This window comes from Falco rusticolus, chromosome 1, assembly GCF_015220075.1.
Source record: "Falco rusticolus isolate bFalRus1 chromosome 1, bFalRus1.pri, whole genome shotgun sequence".
In the NCBI taxonomy this organism is placed as follows: domain Eukaryota; kingdom Metazoa; phylum Chordata; class Aves; order Falconiformes; family Falconidae; genus Falco; species Falco rusticolus.
In genome coordinates this window covers 103,451,917-103,469,406 of record NC_051187.1, presented here as the reverse complement: position 1 = coordinate 103,469,406, position 17,490 = coordinate 103,451,917, and the positions used below count along the sequence as shown (strand labels likewise).

The 17,490-nt window shown below is 47.9% G+C and overlaps 3 protein-coding genes across 6 annotated transcripts in view; 1 reads left to right on the top strand and 2 right to left on the bottom strand.

The window, feature by feature from the left end:
• The window catches only part of CNOT6L (CCR4-NOT transcription complex subunit 6 like), a 36,926-nt gene extending 25,773 nt beyond the window's left edge, over positions 1-11,153 (top strand). For 2 of the 4 annotated variants that reach the window (XM_037392810.1, XM_037392826.1), the window contains exons 8-12: positions 620-774; positions 2,166-2,317; positions 3,461-3,685; positions 4,408-4,610; positions 4,981-5,414. In XM_037392810.1, coding sequence (XP_037248707.1) covers positions 620-774; positions 2,166-2,317; positions 3,461-3,685; positions 4,408-4,610; positions 4,981-5,193 — 948 coding nt within the window. In that variant the 3' untranslated portion in view covers positions 5,194-5,414. Of the gene's footprint in view, positions 1-619; positions 775-2,165; positions 2,318-3,460; positions 3,686-4,407; positions 4,611-4,980 lie in introns of all 4 variants that reach the window. The other 2 variants (XM_037392800.1, XM_037392819.1) reach the window with 2 other exon arrangements.
• Positions 10,677-14,509, bottom strand: LOC119153153 (C-X-C motif chemokine 2-like). The gene is made up of 4 exons (XM_037399174.1): positions 14,446-14,509; positions 13,779-13,914; positions 13,297-13,417; positions 10,677-10,700 (listed from the first exon to the last, which is right to left on the bottom strand). The coding sequence occupies exons 1-4, from the start codon at positions 14,507-14,509 to the stop codon at positions 10,677-10,679; spliced, it is 345 nt and encodes a 114-aa protein (XP_037255071.1).
• Positions 14,510-14,971: 462 nt separating this feature from the next.
• LOC119142280 (C-X-C motif chemokine 13-like) lies at positions 14,972-15,930 on the bottom strand. The gene is made up of 4 exons (XM_037375049.1): positions 15,867-15,930; positions 15,495-15,624; positions 15,251-15,334; positions 14,972-15,144 (listed from the first exon to the last, which is right to left on the bottom strand). The coding sequence occupies exons 1-4, from the start codon at positions 15,928-15,930 to the stop codon at positions 15,120-15,122; spliced, it is 303 nt and encodes a 100-aa protein (XP_037230946.1). The 3' UTR covers positions 14,972-15,119.
• Positions 15,931-17,490: the final 1,560 nt, after the last annotated feature.

Below are 17,490 nucleotides of genomic sequence, written 5' to 3'. Positions count from 1 at the left end.
CATTATTATGTATATCCTGCTGTGATATTAGAAATTTATTGCTGACGTTTACAACAGTTGGATGCTCCTGCCTTTAAACAGATCTTTTGTTTTTTAAGCAAGTTGTGGTAGGCAAAAATCTTACACAAGCAGAGAGTAGTTACCTTGGTCTGCAAACCCCAAGAGATCAACCTCTGACATCCTCTTGGGAGACCAAATGTTACTACAAAGAAACTGTATTGTTACAGAACAGCGAGAGACCCTTGTGTGAAAGAGCACTCCATTGTGAAAGAGCTTTAATAATTAAATATTAATTGCTGCTGCATATCTGTCAACCCCTCAGAAGTTTTAACCTGGGATGGTATCCACATTCAGATTGTCAAAAATATCAGGTGTAATCTATTCCTACTCAAAATACACCTGTCACTTTCCCTTTTAGGGGGGATTCCAGGATATCCAGGAATGTAAATCTGTTTCCAGCAGGCCATTAGTCTAGGAAGTGACATGATTTGTGCAAACAGAAGCTTTTTGCTTTGGTGAGAGCTGCTGACTGCAAGCCGAGGCAGGCGCAAGCTGCCATACAGTGATAGGAAGGGTTTTCTTGACTTTATTAGCCTAAGATGTTTGTGTTCAATTCCAGGAAGTGGAAACAGAGCAATACTTCACCCTTTTTCTGCCAGCCTTGAAAGAACGAGGATATGATGGATTCTTTTCTCCAAAGTCACGTGCCAAAATCATGTCTGAGCAGGAGAAAAAGCATGTGGATGGCTGTGCAATATTCTTCAAAACTGAAAAGTAAGGGCCAGAAGTAGCTTGTTAAAAATACATTAAAACCAGGTTGATTTAGGTCTGAAAGCTTTTCTCTCCCAGGGTACATGGTAACTGAAATACTGTGCTATAAAACAGAAGATAAAGTTCACTGCAAAGAATGATCCTCCCTTCCCTTTTGCTGCTCTCTTTGCAACACAGTCCTTCCATTCCCTTCGGACTATGAACAAAGATACCACTTCAGAACAGGGAAGTTGCAGGAGGGCTAGTAAAAGTAAAAACTTAAGTGCTTTGTGTGCGTGGTTTTTGGCAGATCTAATAAATTACTTCACCGTCTCTGCAAACTTCTACCTTGCTTGACAGAAGTTTCACCCCTCTAAAGATCTATAAGTTGTGCTGGCTTAATCTTCAGCTATTTAAAAGATGTATTGCTGCCAAAGGATCACGGAATATTATGAATCAAAATGTTACATTGTTGAATACCTGATCCAAAAAGTTCTGGTACACTAAAAGCATCAAACTATTGGAAAAGGAGGAGAGGTGCTGGCATCCACACTTCTGGTCTGTGTAAACTGCTCACAGGTTGTACCACATCAAGTATCCCTCTGAATATTGCCTCAGAATGGTTTTCAGTGATTAGAATGGAAGTTTTGCAAAGCGTTAGCTCCCTTTCAGAGTTTTCACTGCTTCCAGAAAACAAAAATATGCCTTTGAGATCTTATATAAAAACAACTCGACTGATTTTGAATAGAGGAAATCTGTGAAAACAAACTGATGTTTTTCAAACCTCAAAGCTAACAAGGGTATATAGAGAACTGATTATTACTCTGTGGCTTTCATGGGTGAAAACAGAAGACTAATAATACTCTTTATTAATTTTCTTAGAGCACAAAATGAAGAAACCCCCTTCTATAGGTAGGCTTCAGTTTGTGCTGAAGCAAGGCATTTTCAGGCATCCTAAGGCTGGAAAGGAATGAAAAACCAATTTCACAAAACTAATGGTGGCAGCTAGCAGTTTGAAAGAAGCTGGTTTTTAGTAATGCATTTGCCGAAAGTAACAGCTAAGCCTTTAATTACCATCTCATCTTAATTTTTTTGCCTAGAACACTCCTGAGGAGGTGCAGTAACCCGTGAGCATTGCTCTGAATAGTCCCCTCAGAGTGCTACGCTGAAACAAATAAACACTTCCTAAACCCCAGGTATCTTGTCTCCCCTGAGAGTATCTCGCCAGACCGAGAGCTGTATCCTGACTGGGGGAGTACTTCTAAGAACTGTTTTTACTTTTGTAAAATGAGAGGACAAAAGGAATGTGCCTTAGCGTGTCTTTGGATGTGGTTGACTGGAGTGCAGACAGAAACCATGTCTTTTCATGTAGCTGTACATCACACATTCACATGTGATTCTCTTTATTCAATCAGATTTACGCTGGTGCAGAAGCATACAGTGGAGTTCAACCAGGTGGCAATGGCTAACTCTGAAGGTTCGGAAGCTATGTTAAATAGAGTGATGACGAAGGACAACATCGGAGTTGCTGTGGTGTTAGAGGTGCACAAAGAATTATTTGGAGCAAGTGAGTATGCCCGTGGTGTTCTCAGTGATTATTCAGTTCCACATAAAGGCATGAGCTGTTCCTAGATAATACGGCTCTTTAGAATATTATTGCCATTGGTGGGTGGTAACCAAATACTGGCAGATGAGCCAGCGCTGTTCACTGTGCTGATTTGAGAAAAGATAGCCCATCGGTAGCTAGGAGAGGACACGTGATACAATTTGCACTTGCAGCCAGGTGCCCAGCATTTAGCTTGCTCTTTTCAAGCTTTTGTCTCTGCTTACTTATTCCGTTAAATTCTGCATGACGAATTCAACTTTTCCAAGGTCAGTGTATTTACGTGCATATGCTTTTACCAGTAGTAACGTTGGTACCAGCTGGTAATGTTCAACTTCCGTTTTCAACTCTTGTTTTTCCCCCTTGATTGAATTCTTCCATCTTCCCTCAGTGATTATATGATAGTGCTGATGTACTGATGGGGAAAAATGAGATGATCAGGTATCTTGTCATGCCACTTGATTGACTGACTGTCACACTTTGATTAAGTTTGATCAGATGCAGTAGATGATTTCAACATACTTAAAATTGCCACCCTGCTCTGTCTGCGTGTCTGGTTTTTTGATCGCTTGTTGCTTCAAAGGAGCAGAATGTCTGAATTGTAGGACTGGAAGGAGCTGCCTGTGACTTCATGCCCCATCTTTCAGAGTACTCTTTCTTAGATAAATAGTAAAAGCAGCTCCAGCGTTCATATTGCATTCATTTAAGCAGGTTTGAGTTTTTCGCAAGGGAACAAGTTGCCGTACTGTGGCAGCTAAGAGTCAGAAAACTCCCTTGTGCCTGAAATATCGAACAGTGGTGCAAGGTCAAGTGATGACCACCTGAGCAGTAGAGAAGGAATGCAATTGTAATGGTACCAGATTTTGCTGGCTGTTTCTTTCCTATGTTGGAGCAATTTAGTTAGTGACGTAATATCATGTGAATGCTGCTAATTTAGAAAGCGGTAGTGGTTCAGGTAATGCCTTTTTTCCAGCAATGAAAGTATATCCATCTGCTGGTGTGTCCCACTTGGAGTCCTTAGTAGCTAGACCCTGAAGGTTAACAGGGAGGAATCCGCGTATTCACACAATCAGCCCTTCCCTGATGAAAATGTGTTTGGTTATCCAGGTATGAAATCACTTCATGTGGACAAACAGCTGCTTATTGTGGCCAATGCCCACATGCACTGGGACCCTGAATACTCAGATGTGAAACTCATTCAGACTATGATGTTTGTCTCGGAACTGAAAAATATCCTCGAGAAAGCCTCAAGCAGGCCCGGTAGCCCAACAGCAGATCCTAACTCTATCCCTCTGGTGCTGTGTGCGGATCTCAACTCATTGCCTGATTCAGGTAAGACTGGTTTGGGCTTAATTTTTAGCTTACCATTTTAGAACGTTTGAATCCTCTTTTCCTCCGAGGGCACTGGGGCAGTTTGCACTTCCCTGGGTAGGTGTGGATGAAAGCTTTCTTAGTAACAGCTGTCTTTCGAAATCTGGCTGAAGAGAATGCAAGTCCTCCGGTTGAGTCGACTGCTTTTTGCGATCAGTTTTGTATGCTCCAGAAGAGTTGGTTGTGCCTACAACAATGTAGAAAAGCACAGGTAGTTCTTAAATAAGTAGTTAAATAAATGCCCATGCCTTGAGCAGAAATAACAAGTAGGAAAGACGCGAGTTCGTGGTGGACCATGAAAACTTTCTAAGGAGACCGGTTTGCTTTAGCAATGATGATGTTCAGTACTGCAGTGTCAGGTGTACGTATGAAAGCTGCCTCTCTAGCACCCCGTCACATGTGTACTACAATACATGCACCATGGGTTTTACTGTAATCCTCAAAAGTCCGTGTCAAAACCGCTGGAGAGCTTCAGTTCCCTGGCTGCTTGTCAGAAAGGTGCGTACGGCTCAGACATGGACAAGAAAGCTGCTGTGTAGATTTCCCCTTAGATGGGGAAAAAAAAGCTCTTTTCTAATCTCATGGTGTGGGGTTTTTGGTGTTTTGGTTTTTAACTCCGAGGCCAACATTCCCTGAACGTTGTATTTTAAAGCAGCTCCCTGAATCCTTTCCTTTGCAAACAGGTGTAGTGGAATACTTAAGCAATGGCATAGTAGCTGACAACCACAAGGACTTCAAGGAGTTGCGTTATAACGAGTGTCTCATGAACTTCAGTGGCAACGGAAAAAACGGGGCTTCTGAAGGAAGAATTACGCATGGCTTCCAACTCAAGAGCGCCTATGAAAACAACTTGATGCCTTACACCAATTACACTTTTGATTTCAAAGTAAGCAGCGATTTTTCTGAAATGGCAGACATTGACCTGGTCTCCCCAGGATGCTGTCGTAGTTTTCTGATCATTGGCTGTCTTTCCCTCTGTTCCTGTAAGTGCTTCATCACTGGTTCCTACACTTGCTGGACACTTTTCCTACCGCACACAAATCCTTGATTTGCTGGCATTTTTAAGCTTCCGACCTGGCTTTGGCCAGTGACTTAATGAGAACAGATGCAGCGCTTCGAACGTGAAACGCCGCACGCGTTTCTTACCCTAACTCCAGCGCTGTGCCTCTTCCCGTGAATTGCAGCCAGAAGCCAGCTGAGTTCAGGGTGCCAGGAGCGAGGTCTGTTCTCACTGTCGTGTTTCTCTTTCTCCCTAGGGTGTGATTGACTACATTTTCTATTCCAACACTCACATGAACGTGCTTGGTGTCCTGGGGCCTTTGGACCCTCAGTGGCTGGTTGACAACAACATCACTGGGTGTCCACACCCTCACATCCCTTCAGACCACTTCTCACTGTTAACACAACTCGAACTCCATCCTCCGCTCCTGCCTCTTGTCAACGGTGTGCACTTGCCGAACAGGAGGTAGTGGAGCCCTGCCCCTCTGCGGGCAAGGACCTGTTGTTATGGACCTGTACAGTTGTAAATCAAAGTATATAGGAGTGAAGTATGGCCAACCTTAAGCTGCTTCTTCAAGCTCCTTTCCTTATGTGTTTGATATGAGATTTTGCACATTTTGGTGCATATTGGTATCATTTGGCACTAGGGCTGGAACCAAAGTATTACTCCCTTTCCAGGTTTTTAATTTAAATTTAAAAAAAAAACCAACTGGCAAGCTTTTTCTTTTCGGTAGGAAGCTGCACTTACAAATGGACAAATGAGATTATAAACCTTCGTACTAACATATTTCAAGATAATGCTTGTTTTTCCAGAATGTGGCAAAATGAACCAACCTTTTAGGAGAAAGGAAAACAAAAATAGAAATGCTTGGTTTGTAGGAAGAATATTAGAAATATTTGTTTGAATCCAAAACGGAGACTGAACTCTGCATCCGAAATAAATTTTGCACGTTAGCAAAGCACTTAATACCTGACTATAAATGACTAGCAGTGTGGCCCTGCCCCTCGTCTAACTAATATTGGAAAACCAAAGATAGCTTAGTATCTGTGATAAAAGCTGAGGTCTAAATTCTCCTGATGTAATCTCATTTACGACGAAATTTCCAGCAAAGCTATGTCTCACGAGAATTTGCAAGCGAGCGTTTAATGCTGTGTGTAGATTGCTTGCTTGCCAGACGCCATGGTGACTTTTTTCAGAGCTCTGAAGAACTGGGTCCTTTCTGGGCAAGATGCGCAGGGATCCAAAGGAGCTCTGTGAAACAGAGCTGCCTCTGCTTCGGCAAGCCCGGGCGACATGCTGCTCAGCAGCACAGTTTGGGAGCGGGGCTTAGAAATGGTAAGAAATTGCACTTGAAGCGAGCGAGCCGTTGCAAGTGTTTGGGTTCTGGGTGAATAAAAAAGTTGCAAATCCGTCCTAGGTTCCTCTTTCCAAAGTTCAGTTGCAAAGATGGGAAACTTGGGATTAACTGCTTAAGCGTAGGGTACAGGAAAAAGCTGCTGGAAATGACCTTACTTCTGCCTCCAAGGGCGCGCAGAGGAGCTGTCGGCATGCTTTTTTCACTGGGGGAGCAAGTGGCAGCCTTAGTCATTCCTTGGATTATTTTTCCTGACCCTAGTTGCCAAATAGCCATCACACTTTTTTAATAATCTTTCTTTTCTGTTGTCGGTCAGGGTTGAATTAAAAAGCTGCTGGTTCATTCCCAACTGTTAATGCTCTTTGGATGTGTTGGAAATCCCCTCCACCTTTTTTTTTCCTTTTTATGCTCTAGGTGGCCAGTTCAAAACGTTGTGCCTCGAGAGGCTTTAAACGTAATGCAATTTTCTGAAAAAAATTGTTTGGCTGCTTAATGTTAAAAAAAAAAATATGGCACAGTGATAGGAAAAGGTTGTGTCTGTGTTTTTAAGTTTTTCTTTATTCTGCTTTTTTGCTGCTATAAGATTTTCTTGAATTTATATTTTAAACTTTTCATGCACTTTACTGTTTCTAGTCTCAAAATGTGATATTTTTAATAAATGAAAAAATTTTCCATTATGTGAATGAAATTTTTAAACAGATTGATAGCCTATATTTATGTCTCATTCGTATACTTTAAAAAGTCAAATTTAAATTGTGAAATTAGTTTTAAATACTAAGGAGCCATCTTCTGTCTTGCAAAACTGCTAAGTCAGGCTGTTCCTCTACTCTTTAATTAAACATTTCCTTTGTCGTTTTATACATAGGAAATTATCCACAGGGGGAAATAAAAAATTAATTGGACCTAGAGTAGAAACCATTCCCTGACTCTTGTTGGGGGCCGGGGAGGGGGTGGTGCGGGACAGAACGCAGAAATGGGTTCAACAAAACAAGAACTCCCTTTTAAAAGAAGTGCCTAAAAAACGGAGGCGTCATCTATTGTCTACTATAAATTGGAAGCGATCACAGCTGGGTGAAATTCCTGTACAGAAATTGTTTTGTGCAGCACCAAAAAAAACCCAAAACAAAACCCTTTCTAAAGACAGATATTCCTCTAGGTGCAGGTATCTCTTTTTTAATATACCTCAGCATTTGCCACCTAGCCGTTGCAGATAAATTGCGAAAGCGATTTGAGAGTATAGTACTGGAAAGTAGAATAGCATGAAAAACTTAATTTTGTGGACATTACCTTTCTGTAATCAGCTACTGTATCTTTTTTGGAGGGGGGGGTGCTCTGCTCTGGGCGTGTGCACTAACAAACCCTTCTCCTCCTTTTCCTACACGCATGTTAACTAGCAACGTGAGCAGTATTTCCTACCATACTTCACTCCCAATATTTTTTGAGATGTTTGTATAAAATGGAATTTAAAATTCACCTATGATTGTATATGAACTGCAGAGGAGCCCATTTATTAATAAAAATAAAAACCAACAACAATGTTTTGTAATATCGGGGTGGGAGAGAATGGGGATGGAAAAACAAAACGAACCCTAGCAAACATTGTAAACTGCTTACGTTTGACTTCCCTTTGGTTTCTAACCGATTGAAGTGTTCTGTTGCGGGAAGGTGTTTAATTGGATTTTCTCTGCTGCAAAATGCACTTCTGAACGTCCATTACGCTGTGCAAATTTTTTTTTTAAAAAAAAAACATGTTATTTTAACAGACGTTGCACAAAACCTCTGGATTTAAAAAAAAAAATAATGAGTCTTGTTTATGTTTCAGTCGATGCACATAACTGGGGACACATTTACCTGCCTTTCATGTGTCTGGCTCCCTCCCTGTTTTCCTTCTGTTTTTTCCCTTCCCAGCAGGAGCAGTAAGGGGATTGCGCTTTTTTTCCAGCTGAGCAGCAACACTGCTCTCTGTAGCGAATTTCTGTTCTGGGAAGAGAGGGAGCGGGGAGCAGGCAGCCACCGGCCTCATGCGCAGGATGAGATCCCTTTCTGTAAACGTACACATCGTCCAGATGGCAACGCTAATTTTCTTTTGACTTGAGTGGAAGCTGACGGTAGGGTGTTTCCCAGGGGAGAGGGAGGAATATGAACCAAAATATCCCTAATCCTAAGCAGAGATGGGTGGGAAACCATCAGCTCTCTCCATCGCTGACCCTCAGTTCCCAGCACGTCATGGTGCCCTTGCAGCCAACACCTGGGAAAAAATGCTCTCAGCCCTTTACTGCTCCTTGCTGCCCTGGTTTGCTTTCAAAAAATATGGTGCCTGGTGTCAACTTCTAAGCAACAGCACTGCCTAAAGCAAGCAGAGAAAAAAAAATCCAACACCCTTCTACAAGCAACTTTTTAAAATTCAGTATGGTAAATCTGTTAGATACGGGGTTTTGTGTGTGTATATATATATATAAAAAAAAGAGAATTTTGTACAATGTAGCTGAATATTTTTGTTTCCTTATTTCGGTGTAAGGAGCGTGAACATTTGCATACCACACGCTGAAGTCAGGTATGGCACAATGGGGTCTGAGACCAGCTTTCCTTCCCATTTGCCTCATTAAAAGCTTTTGTCGTCCCTCTCTAGCATTCGTTGAGAAAATATTTCATTTTTTTGGTAAGCTTTCTCTGTCTGTTAGAAGCTGCTCCTGTTTAGTCTGCAGAAACATTCAGGAAAGGTCTCGTTAGTTCCAAGTCCTCGCTGTTCTGTGTTTTATAGAATAGAAAGCCAAAATCTTTGACTCTTAATCTTTTCAGAATCACTTGCCACTGACCTAACGCAGCTTTCAAAACCGTACCATGACCTTCAGCATTTGGGTAACGCTGCAGGTGGCTGCTGGTCTCCCACCTTGCTGGCTTTGCTGTGGAGCCTCCTAAATCCATGTTCCCACTCTTGAGCTCCTGAGGCCCACTTTACAAAGGTGCTGAGCATCCACAGCTCCCACTTAATCCTGAATTATTGCACTTCTGGAGACTGGCTTTCCACACCTGGATTGTGAGACGTTGGGTCCAAATCAGGAGCAAGAATTTGAGACCTCAAATGTTCATAGCACTTTTTTCTCTGGGGTTGGTTTTGATCAGGCAGTGAGGGGGAAGCCGAAAAGGCTTGTTGAAATTCAGTTTCTCTGTTAATTTAGGAGATGGGTGGGGAAAACACTTGAAAGATTCCCCAGGGCAGGAGTGCACTATTCACACCACCTTAGCAGGGAGCAGGAGCCAGAAAGGCCCTGCTGGTCCTCACTCTCTGAAGACCAGATTTAAATCCAGCAACACAGCAGCAGTTCCTTCGTTTTCACAATGCATTTTCAGCATCTAGCATCAAAACCTTCCTTTGGCATGAGGCTTGGCATAGCAGGGTGGAGTGAAAGGTCTTTTAGTCCTCTCCAAATCAATAACCTGCATTAGAAATACCACACAAAGGTGATGCGCACCCTTGTACTGGTTTAAAAGGGAATTTAATTGCAGATAGCGTTGCCCCCTCCCCAGTGACCTCAGCTTTGTGCATAATTACAATTTCTCTGTTCTTGGCTTCCACATAGATCTTTTTCTTGTAACGGTAGCAGAGATCTAAGGCCTGATTTAAACCTAAGGAAGGACCTCTCCCTGTTGTATGGGGAGGTGGGTGATGGAAGCACATCCTTCCTTGGCACGCGGGTACGAGGCAGCAGCAGGAGGTGGTTCAGCTGCAATCAGTCAGGCTGCCAATGTCAAAGAGCAGCGGGTCGTTGTCCTACTTGGTCACCACAGAGATGCGATGTTCTTCTGGGCGGTCTTTGCAATCCAAACAGCAAAGCAGCACACAAGACTCGCTGAAGTTCACGTTGGCTTCAGAAGCGGTGTGGTTTCGGCACCAAGCACGCTCATTGAAAAACCTTGCCTGCCTAATTGTGTGTGTCCCAAAAGGAGCTGAAGAGCTTGGTCTTGGAGGGGTTTTACCCAGTGGGACAGAGGACCTGGTTTGTTAGAGACCTGCAAAAAAGAAATGAGCCTCAGATGCAGAGAGGCTCAGGTTTTTCTGATAGACGTTATTATTAGCTGAGTTCCTCCATCTCATAGTGAGGCAAAGCACCGTGCGATATGCAGCTCGCAAGGTTTTTGTAGGATTACAGAAGTACAGTCACGTGCCCTCCCTTTCTTGCCCTTCAGCGTTCAAAGGTGACACGAACCCCAGGACAACCTGGTGGAAACCATTCATGTCTTGTCTTAAGTCTCTATGCCAAGCATCAGCCAAGACGAACTCACTTGTAAGACCAAAAACCAATTTAGAAGGAGGCTGTAAGGCTCTAGATCCAGGCACAGCTGTACGTGGTACTGTGTTTTCTCCTGTGACCACTCTTTGCATTGACACTGACCACGGGTTTGCTTTTCCTCCAGGAAACAAGAGCAGGGACAAAAAAAATGAGCAGATGAGGAATGCGATCAGAAGAGGGACAAAAATAATACCTTTAAAGAATAATACCTTTAAAGAACTCCTTAATCCGAAGAAAAACTATTTGACTTTATAATAAAAGACTGATAAAGTTTGCTGGTTTGGCTGTGTTTGAGGATGACGGACTTCAGTGCATCTTCTTGGAGTCTATCTGGCAATAAGCATGACAATAGAGGAGTGCTCTTTGGTACTTCAGGGTGTTTTAAACAGTGTTGATGGCAAAGCACGCTAAGCGATATGACTCTCTCTTTTTTCCCTCCCCTCCTGCAATCTTATGGTGTGTTTAGCTTGCAAAATCTCTCACCGTTTGAGTGGTGAAGGTTAGAGCGATCCTGGTACTTGGTCCTGTCCTCTTTGTTAAACGGTTCCTACAGTTTAGGCATTTACTGAGTTTGCATTTGTCTGTATTTGTCTTTGTTCCAAAGCAAAAAAAAACAACAATCAACCCAACCAAAAAAACCCAGCCAAATCAACAACCTCATGGTGGCTTTCTTTACGAGTGACATGTTACATGACTTTGGCTTTGTTTTCCGTTTTTACTTACCGCATCATGTGTTTGCTTTCCACGCAATTAAAAGTGTTTGTGTGCACCATTGTAACTAAATATGCCCTTAATTCATAAACTCGCTGGCTGGACCAGAGCAGCGGTGATGGGAGCCCAGGCTGCCCCTCCAGCCCATGGCAGGGTGGGTATTTTGGGAGGTGGGGGTGGGGGGTGTGTTGGTTGAATTTCTTCCTTGTGTGTTGTCTTTGCAACCACAAGGTCCTGTCCCTCAAAAGGTGGAAGCGCATGCGGAAAGGGAGGAAGCTGTGGTGTCACTCCCAGGAGTACTTACACTAAAATTGTAGGGAGGTTTACACCTTGTTTTATGCAAACGGTGGCTTTGCTTTATATCGTGAGTGTGCTGGGCTCTTGGATGGGGAAACTGCTGCTTGCAGGGCTGCAGCCAGCCGCCCAGCCCTGGTTTTGCTTCGCCTGCCCTGGGGCAGCTCTGCAGCCCACCACCACCCGGGGGGCCCTGGGAGACTGCCTTCCCCTTCAGCCCTGGGACGGGGCAGGTCTCCCGGGCAGATAGCTTAGCAAAGTCTGACACCAGCCCTAGGCACCATGCCTGCAAGAGCAGCAGCCTTCACCTGAGACCTGAGCAAAAAAAATTTGAGTAACTTGCTTATTCCGTGTTTCCCACGAGAATCAATAGGAAGAAGCCTTCTTTCCAGCTCTCTCCTTTGCTCTTTACAAAAGGATCCTTTTTTTCTCTCCCTTTGAAAGAACTCATCTTTTAGAGAAATTGCCATGCCACGGTGCAATTCCCCCCATAATTATACTTTGCATGAAAAACTCACCGAGAGAGAAAATTCCCATCGGGTAGGAATCCAGGTGGGAACCCAGGCAGGAGGGAGACTTCCCCCCTACAGAAATCCGGCCCAGACAAAATAACGACGATGACTGAGCTGAGCAGCTTTGCCTTTCTTTAACCTTAGAACAGCTCAGGAAGGCGAGGTCTTCAAAACCCTGAACTATTACTTTTTTCTTCCCTTTTTAATTATTTTTTTTTTTTAAACAGACACACCCACACCATGGAGATAGGGCACTGCTCACACGTGATGGATAGGGCTAAGTATCTGCTTGTTTCTTTCCACCTATGTACTTTTGCTTCCTTCTGTAGGCAATAAACAGCCCTTTTGCAACCACTCTTGTCCCCCGCTATGGTTCCTGAGGAGCACAGGGTGGGAAGGAGGGGGACACGGGGACTGGCCGGGTGTTTCACAGCTTTCCACTGCCCTGGGATGCGCTTTTGGCAGCCAAGGTGGTGGGGTGGGTGACGCAAATTTGATTCCTGCCCTTCTGGGCAGCTCCCCAGACCTTAGAAACCTCCTACCAGCATGGCCAAGCCAGATTTTTAGATGGTGATAATTCTGCACAGGATTGCAAGTCACACCCGCATTGGCTCGGTCCATGTGGCCGAGGGGACATCCCTGTGCCATGCCGGGGTCCCCGCGGGACTTGTACATCCCTCCCAGGAAAATGAGGGTCCATGGAAAGAGCCTCAGCTGATCGCTGGGAAATTTCCCAGTATCTCCCGTTTCTCCTGTGCTTGCACAGCTGGGAGCCAGCACTGAGGTCAGACCCCATCCAACTCCTGCCAACACCCTCCCAGGAGCAGTCAGAAAAAGGCACGACAACGCGGGGCAGAGGAAAGGCGGCGCGTTCGGAAGTGCCCTGTGGCAAAGCAGCCGAGGGCTTCACAGTGCCGTGGTCCAGTCTAACTCCCACAACCCCCAAAATCCCAATTTTTACACAAATCCGTGCAGAAGGAGCTGTTGCAGCCGAGGGGGGAAGCATGTTCATCCTTTTATTGCCGGCGCCCAGGATGCCCTGCACGGGGGGCGATGCCGGGTGCCCGAGAGGGAAGCCTTGTTTTGGGGCGAGCGAGGAAGGCTCCTGTCGCCGTTAACACCGCAAAACCCAGCGTATCTCAGCACTGAGGGGCTGTGTCACCGCTGTCCCCGCATAGGAGTAAATAACCACGGCTGGTTATTTATTACTGTGTCCGGACAGAGGGAGATATGGGGCAGGGGGGCTGCGAGGGGGCTGGCACCACTGCTCTGCTCCCCCAGCCAACCACTCCGCCTTGCGCCGTGGCCGGGCCTTCTTGATGGTGTTCCTGCAGATTTTGTGGGAGGAAAGAAATGAAAATAAAACTCGTCAGGAGGAGAGGGGACCGTCTTGCCAATGCGTTTGATACGCTGCTTGGTTTTTTTTGGCTGCTGGGTGTTGCATACCTCTGCGTTAGCTTGTGGATGAGCAGCTGGATCCAGGGTGCCTCTGGGGCCACACACACCTTCTTATTTTTCTTCAGAGTGAGGCTGCAAGGTTACAAGACCCCCTCAGACCCACACACACCTCTTGCTCAAAGCTTCTCTAACCACGCTGCCGTCTGCAGAGAAAACCCCTCTCCCTCCCCAGAACGACTATGAGCACAGCCCTGCAACCCTTGCCGGGAGGTAGGTGGGATTTTTTGGACCTCAACCACACACAACTTTTGGACCTCTGTGAGCCACGCTGGGGGTAACCCCTGTTAAAACGGGCACTTGTGCACCAGCCTGTGCCTTGCAAGAGTCACCATGAGATCTGGGAGCTTTGGAGAGGGTGCAAGCGCCCACCTGTTTTTGCACCGGTACATGAGCAAGCAATTTGCAGGAGCTGGTTTGCAGGCTTTCCACTTACATGACCTCCTTCCTCCTACAGTGAATACCCGGCGGTGTAACGTCAATGGCGAGGATCAGCCCCAAGTTGATGATCTGGGCGGTCGATTTGATGCACTTGCACCGCATGTTGGTCAGCAGGCTTTCCAGCGACAGACCTGCACCCAAAAGCAATCCACAGCCCTGTCTCAGCCCCCCGTGGGGAGGCAGACTGGGACCCCCACCATCCCCATGTCACCGTCCTGTCCCCTCCCCGGTGCCCACAGGGCCGTTTGCAGCCATGGGCTGGTGTTAGTGGGGTTTGCAGCAGCAAGAACAGTGAGGCTACGCAACGCTCATCCCTCCTGGCATGGTCTCAAAGCTTTCTTTTCAGCCATACAGAGGGGGGGGAGCTTCAGCTTTTCCAAACTTTACCAACAGTTAATGAATTAAAGCCCTTCACCCGCCCACCAAGCGCTTGAGTTTCACGGGGGTCTTGAAGAGAAGCAGCTTAAACCCATCAGGCAAATCCCTCCCAGTCCTGAGCGTCCCCCTCCAGCTTAGCCACCGGGTTTAAAAAGGAAACTCAAGTCCGAAGATAGGCAAGAGACAAGTTTGAAAGCTTAGAGGAGCCCACGGCCAGCCCCACCGGGGGCACCCAGCTTCGGGATTCGGAGGGGGAGACAGACAGACACCCCAAGGTCACTCACCGCACCCCGGCACCAAGTTGCTCATGAGCAGGGCCAGGGCCAGCGCTGCCGGCAGCAGCCCCATCCTCACCGCCAGCCCCCGCTGCCGCGGAGCCCTCTTTATAGCCTGCCGTGCCGGGGATTTTGCAGGCTGGGAAACGCCAGGGCAGGGGGGGGAGAAAGAAGCTGCCCCATGCTTCGACTTCCCTGCCGTCGCTTCCCCCATCGCACGTGGCCCACACCACCTCCCCGCCGACAAAGGCAGAAATGGCTGTGGTCACCTCCAAACCCCTCCTGCTTGCTCCATGTTTCTCCATGGAGAAGCGCCGGTGCCCCCCGCTCCGCTCCCCACCCCGCGGGGACCAGCTCCCCTGCACACCCCCGTGCCCTGGCATGCTGCAGGAAGGGACACAAGTGACAGTGACCGAGAGCTGCTGCCTTTATTGGGACCTCTGAGGTTGTGCCCGCAGGGGACATCCAGCAGATCATCACAGGGAAGCGGAGACTGTGGTTTTAAGGGCTTAAATGTATAAAATGCAGAGGAAGAAGGGGCTCAGGGCACCACGCAGTGGCATGCTCCCCCCACACCGGGGCAAGGATGCAGCGGGATGCAGTGGGATGCAGGGGAGGCGGGGGGGGAGGGGTGTCCAGTTTGGGGCCTGGCACATCTGGCCATCCCGCCGGTGGCAGCTTCCTCAGTGGGGAGCCTCTTTCTTCCTCCTGCCAAAAGCAGAAGGCGGGGGGAGAAATGTGTGAAGAGCGGTCCCCATGGGATGTCCCTGGTCCCACCGTGAGCCCCTTTTGCTGGGGGTGGAGCGGGGCTTACAGGTTTGCGAGGTCCTGCAGGAGTTTCTTCACCCAAGGGGTGTCAGGATCCACACAGACCCTCTCCCGGCTTTTTAGCTTGATCCTAGAAAACACGCAGCATTTAAGCTTCCCTCTCCTGCAGTAGGGGGGCTCGAGCAGCCAAGCCCTCTTGTACTTCTCAGAAAGAAAAAGAGCATGAAACGGAACTAATCCAAGACGGACGGAGGGGAGCAGAGAGCTTGGACCCCCCCGGAGCCACTTACATCACCTCTTGGCGCCAGCAGCTGCTCCCCACTGGCCGGACCTCGATGCTGCTGTATTTCCATGGGGGGATGAAGGTCCTGGTGGTCTTGGCACAGCGGCAGCTCAGGTTGCCATTGGCTTCCAGGAGAGCTGGAGGGGCATACAGCCGCAGCTCACCCATCACCCAAAAACCCACTGCCATCCCCAAAACCCTTTCTGGGCAATGCATCTCCTGCCACGTCCCAGCAGGGTCACCACATTTGCTTGCAAAAGAGCCTTGGTGGTATTTAAACCTTGGAGACAGCGGTGGGATGCCACCTCCGAAAACCTCACACCCACCCACCCACATCCCCCCCAGCATCCTCCAGCCACAGGGGCACGGGGAGCCTCACCTGCACCCCCAGGGCGGTGGGTCACCAGCAGCACCCCCAGCAGCAGGGCCACCCGCGCAGCCATGCTGGCCCCATCCCTGGCACCAGCAGCATCCCCCTATTTGAGCCGGAAAATAGGAGAAGTGAGGCGGTGTGGATGGGAGGCCCCAGGGGCCGGCGGGGTTGGCGTGGTTTTTACCCGTCTCCCTCGCTGAGTTTGCAACACTCTGATGAAAAGGCTTGGTGGGGTCCAGGCTTCCCGAAACCCGCTCCGTTTTCCCCTTCCTATGAAGCCAGGTCTTGCAAAGATATATTGGTTATTTCCCCTGATGTTTATTCTTAGCCCAGGCAGCCGGGAGGGTTTTTGGGGTGTTTTTTTCTTCTGCCCGATCAGCTGTTACTCATTTCTCTCGAAGCAGATTTCCCCCCTGCAAGGTGCATCCTAGCTTTGGTAGCCTTTGCTTTTGCTCTTCCCCTCCGCTGCTGTGGCCGATTATCCCAAAACCCTGCCGGGCGACCTCACACCCATCCCCTATAATTCCTTATTGGCCTTTTCTCCTTTCAAAAGCCTCACAGCTGCCTGCAGACCCCAGCCCCACCACAGACACCGGTGCTTGGATGTGGGGCACATCAGCTGTATCGCCTGGCTCCCTGCCAGCAGCACTGTGCCCTCGAGCCAGCACCGAGGGAGGCAGTGGGTTGTGCTGGGAAGGAACTTTGCTTCCCACCAGCTGCACCAGGGATGCCGGGCACTTGCTGGCAGTTCAGGGCTGGGACACCCATCCCAGCCACTGCTGCTGCCTTGGACAAACCTTTCTCTGCCCCTGGCTTGTTTCTCTGTGTAAAAGGGGGTTTTGTTGTGCGTGACACCCCTGGGTGCTGCCCTCCTTCCCCCACCTATAGCAGAGATACCTCCCCTGATGTATATTCAAATGCCCATTTTAATGCCTGTGGCATATCTGTGAAAGAGCATCAATACGAGAGCAGTGGGTGTAAACAATGGCAAATTCAGTTCCAGGAAGGCTACGACAGCAGGGTCTGTCAAAGCTCTGCCAAAGCTCTTTGTAGCAAGGGGATCCAGGGAAAAATAGAGCAGAAGAAAAGAACCTGGATTTTATTTGTCTTGAGCTCTCTGGGCAGGACATGCCACACCGTGTAGGAAAAATCCCAGTGACACACTGTGGATGGGGGCTGCGCCTGGAGTCACCACGTCCTTCCTGCAGAGGCCCCTGGCAGAGGGAGTCTTCGCAGTCTATAGGCAAGGAAATACATCACGGGTTCGTGGTCCCACCGATCCAGGGATGGACAGCAGAGGGGAAACACCCCCACGAACCTGCCGCGGGGCTGGGGTCTGCAGCGAGCTGCCCCCACTGCTGGGGCCGGACACAGGGCTTTCGGGACAGGGGGAAGCAAGGGCAAAGTGAGGGTCTGTGCACCGGTACATCGCCTGCCGGCCCGTCTCGGCACTCTGAAGCACCAACTTCCTTAGCAGGAAACTTATTTTTTCTTCCTGCGAAAAGCAGAAGGAGGAGAAATGCATGAACACAGAGAAAAGCGGGTGCCGGGGGAGGAAGCTCCTGCCCCAGCCAAGGGAAGTCGCCACTGTTTCCCTGGGACAGGCATCACTGGCGGGGACGTCTCCCAG

What these genes read in the sequence shown, in the direction of transcription:
- LOC119142280 (XM_037375049.1), bottom strand. Translation starts at nt 15,930, where the DNA reads ATGGCTGCGCGGGTGGCCCTGCTGCTGGGGGTGCTGCTGGTGACCCAC. An exon ending in TGCTGGCGCCAAGAGGTGAT is followed by an intron (nt 15,335 to 15,494) that starts GTAAGTGGCTCC and finishes CGTGTTTTCTAG; the next exon opens with GATCAAGCTAAAAAGCCGGG. An exon ending in CTGCAGGACCTCGCAAACCT is followed by an intron (nt 15,145 to 15,250) that starts GTAAGCCCCGCT and finishes TGCTTTTGGCAG; the next exon opens with GAGGAAGAAAGAGGCTCCCC.
- LOC119153153 (XM_037399174.1), bottom strand. Translation starts at nt 14,509, where the DNA reads ATGGGGCTGCTGCCGGCAGCGCTGGCCCTGGCCCTGCTCATGAGCAAC. An exon ending in TGTAGGAGGAAGGAGGTCAT is followed by an intron (nt 13,418 to 13,778) that starts GTAAGTGGAAAG and finishes GTAACCTTGCAG; the next exon opens with CCTCACTCTGAAGAAAAATA. An exon ending in GCCAAAAAAAACCAAGCAGC is followed by an intron (nt 10,701 to 13,296) that starts GTATCAAACGCA and finishes GCTTATTGCCAG; the next exon opens with ATAGACTCCAAGAAGATGCA.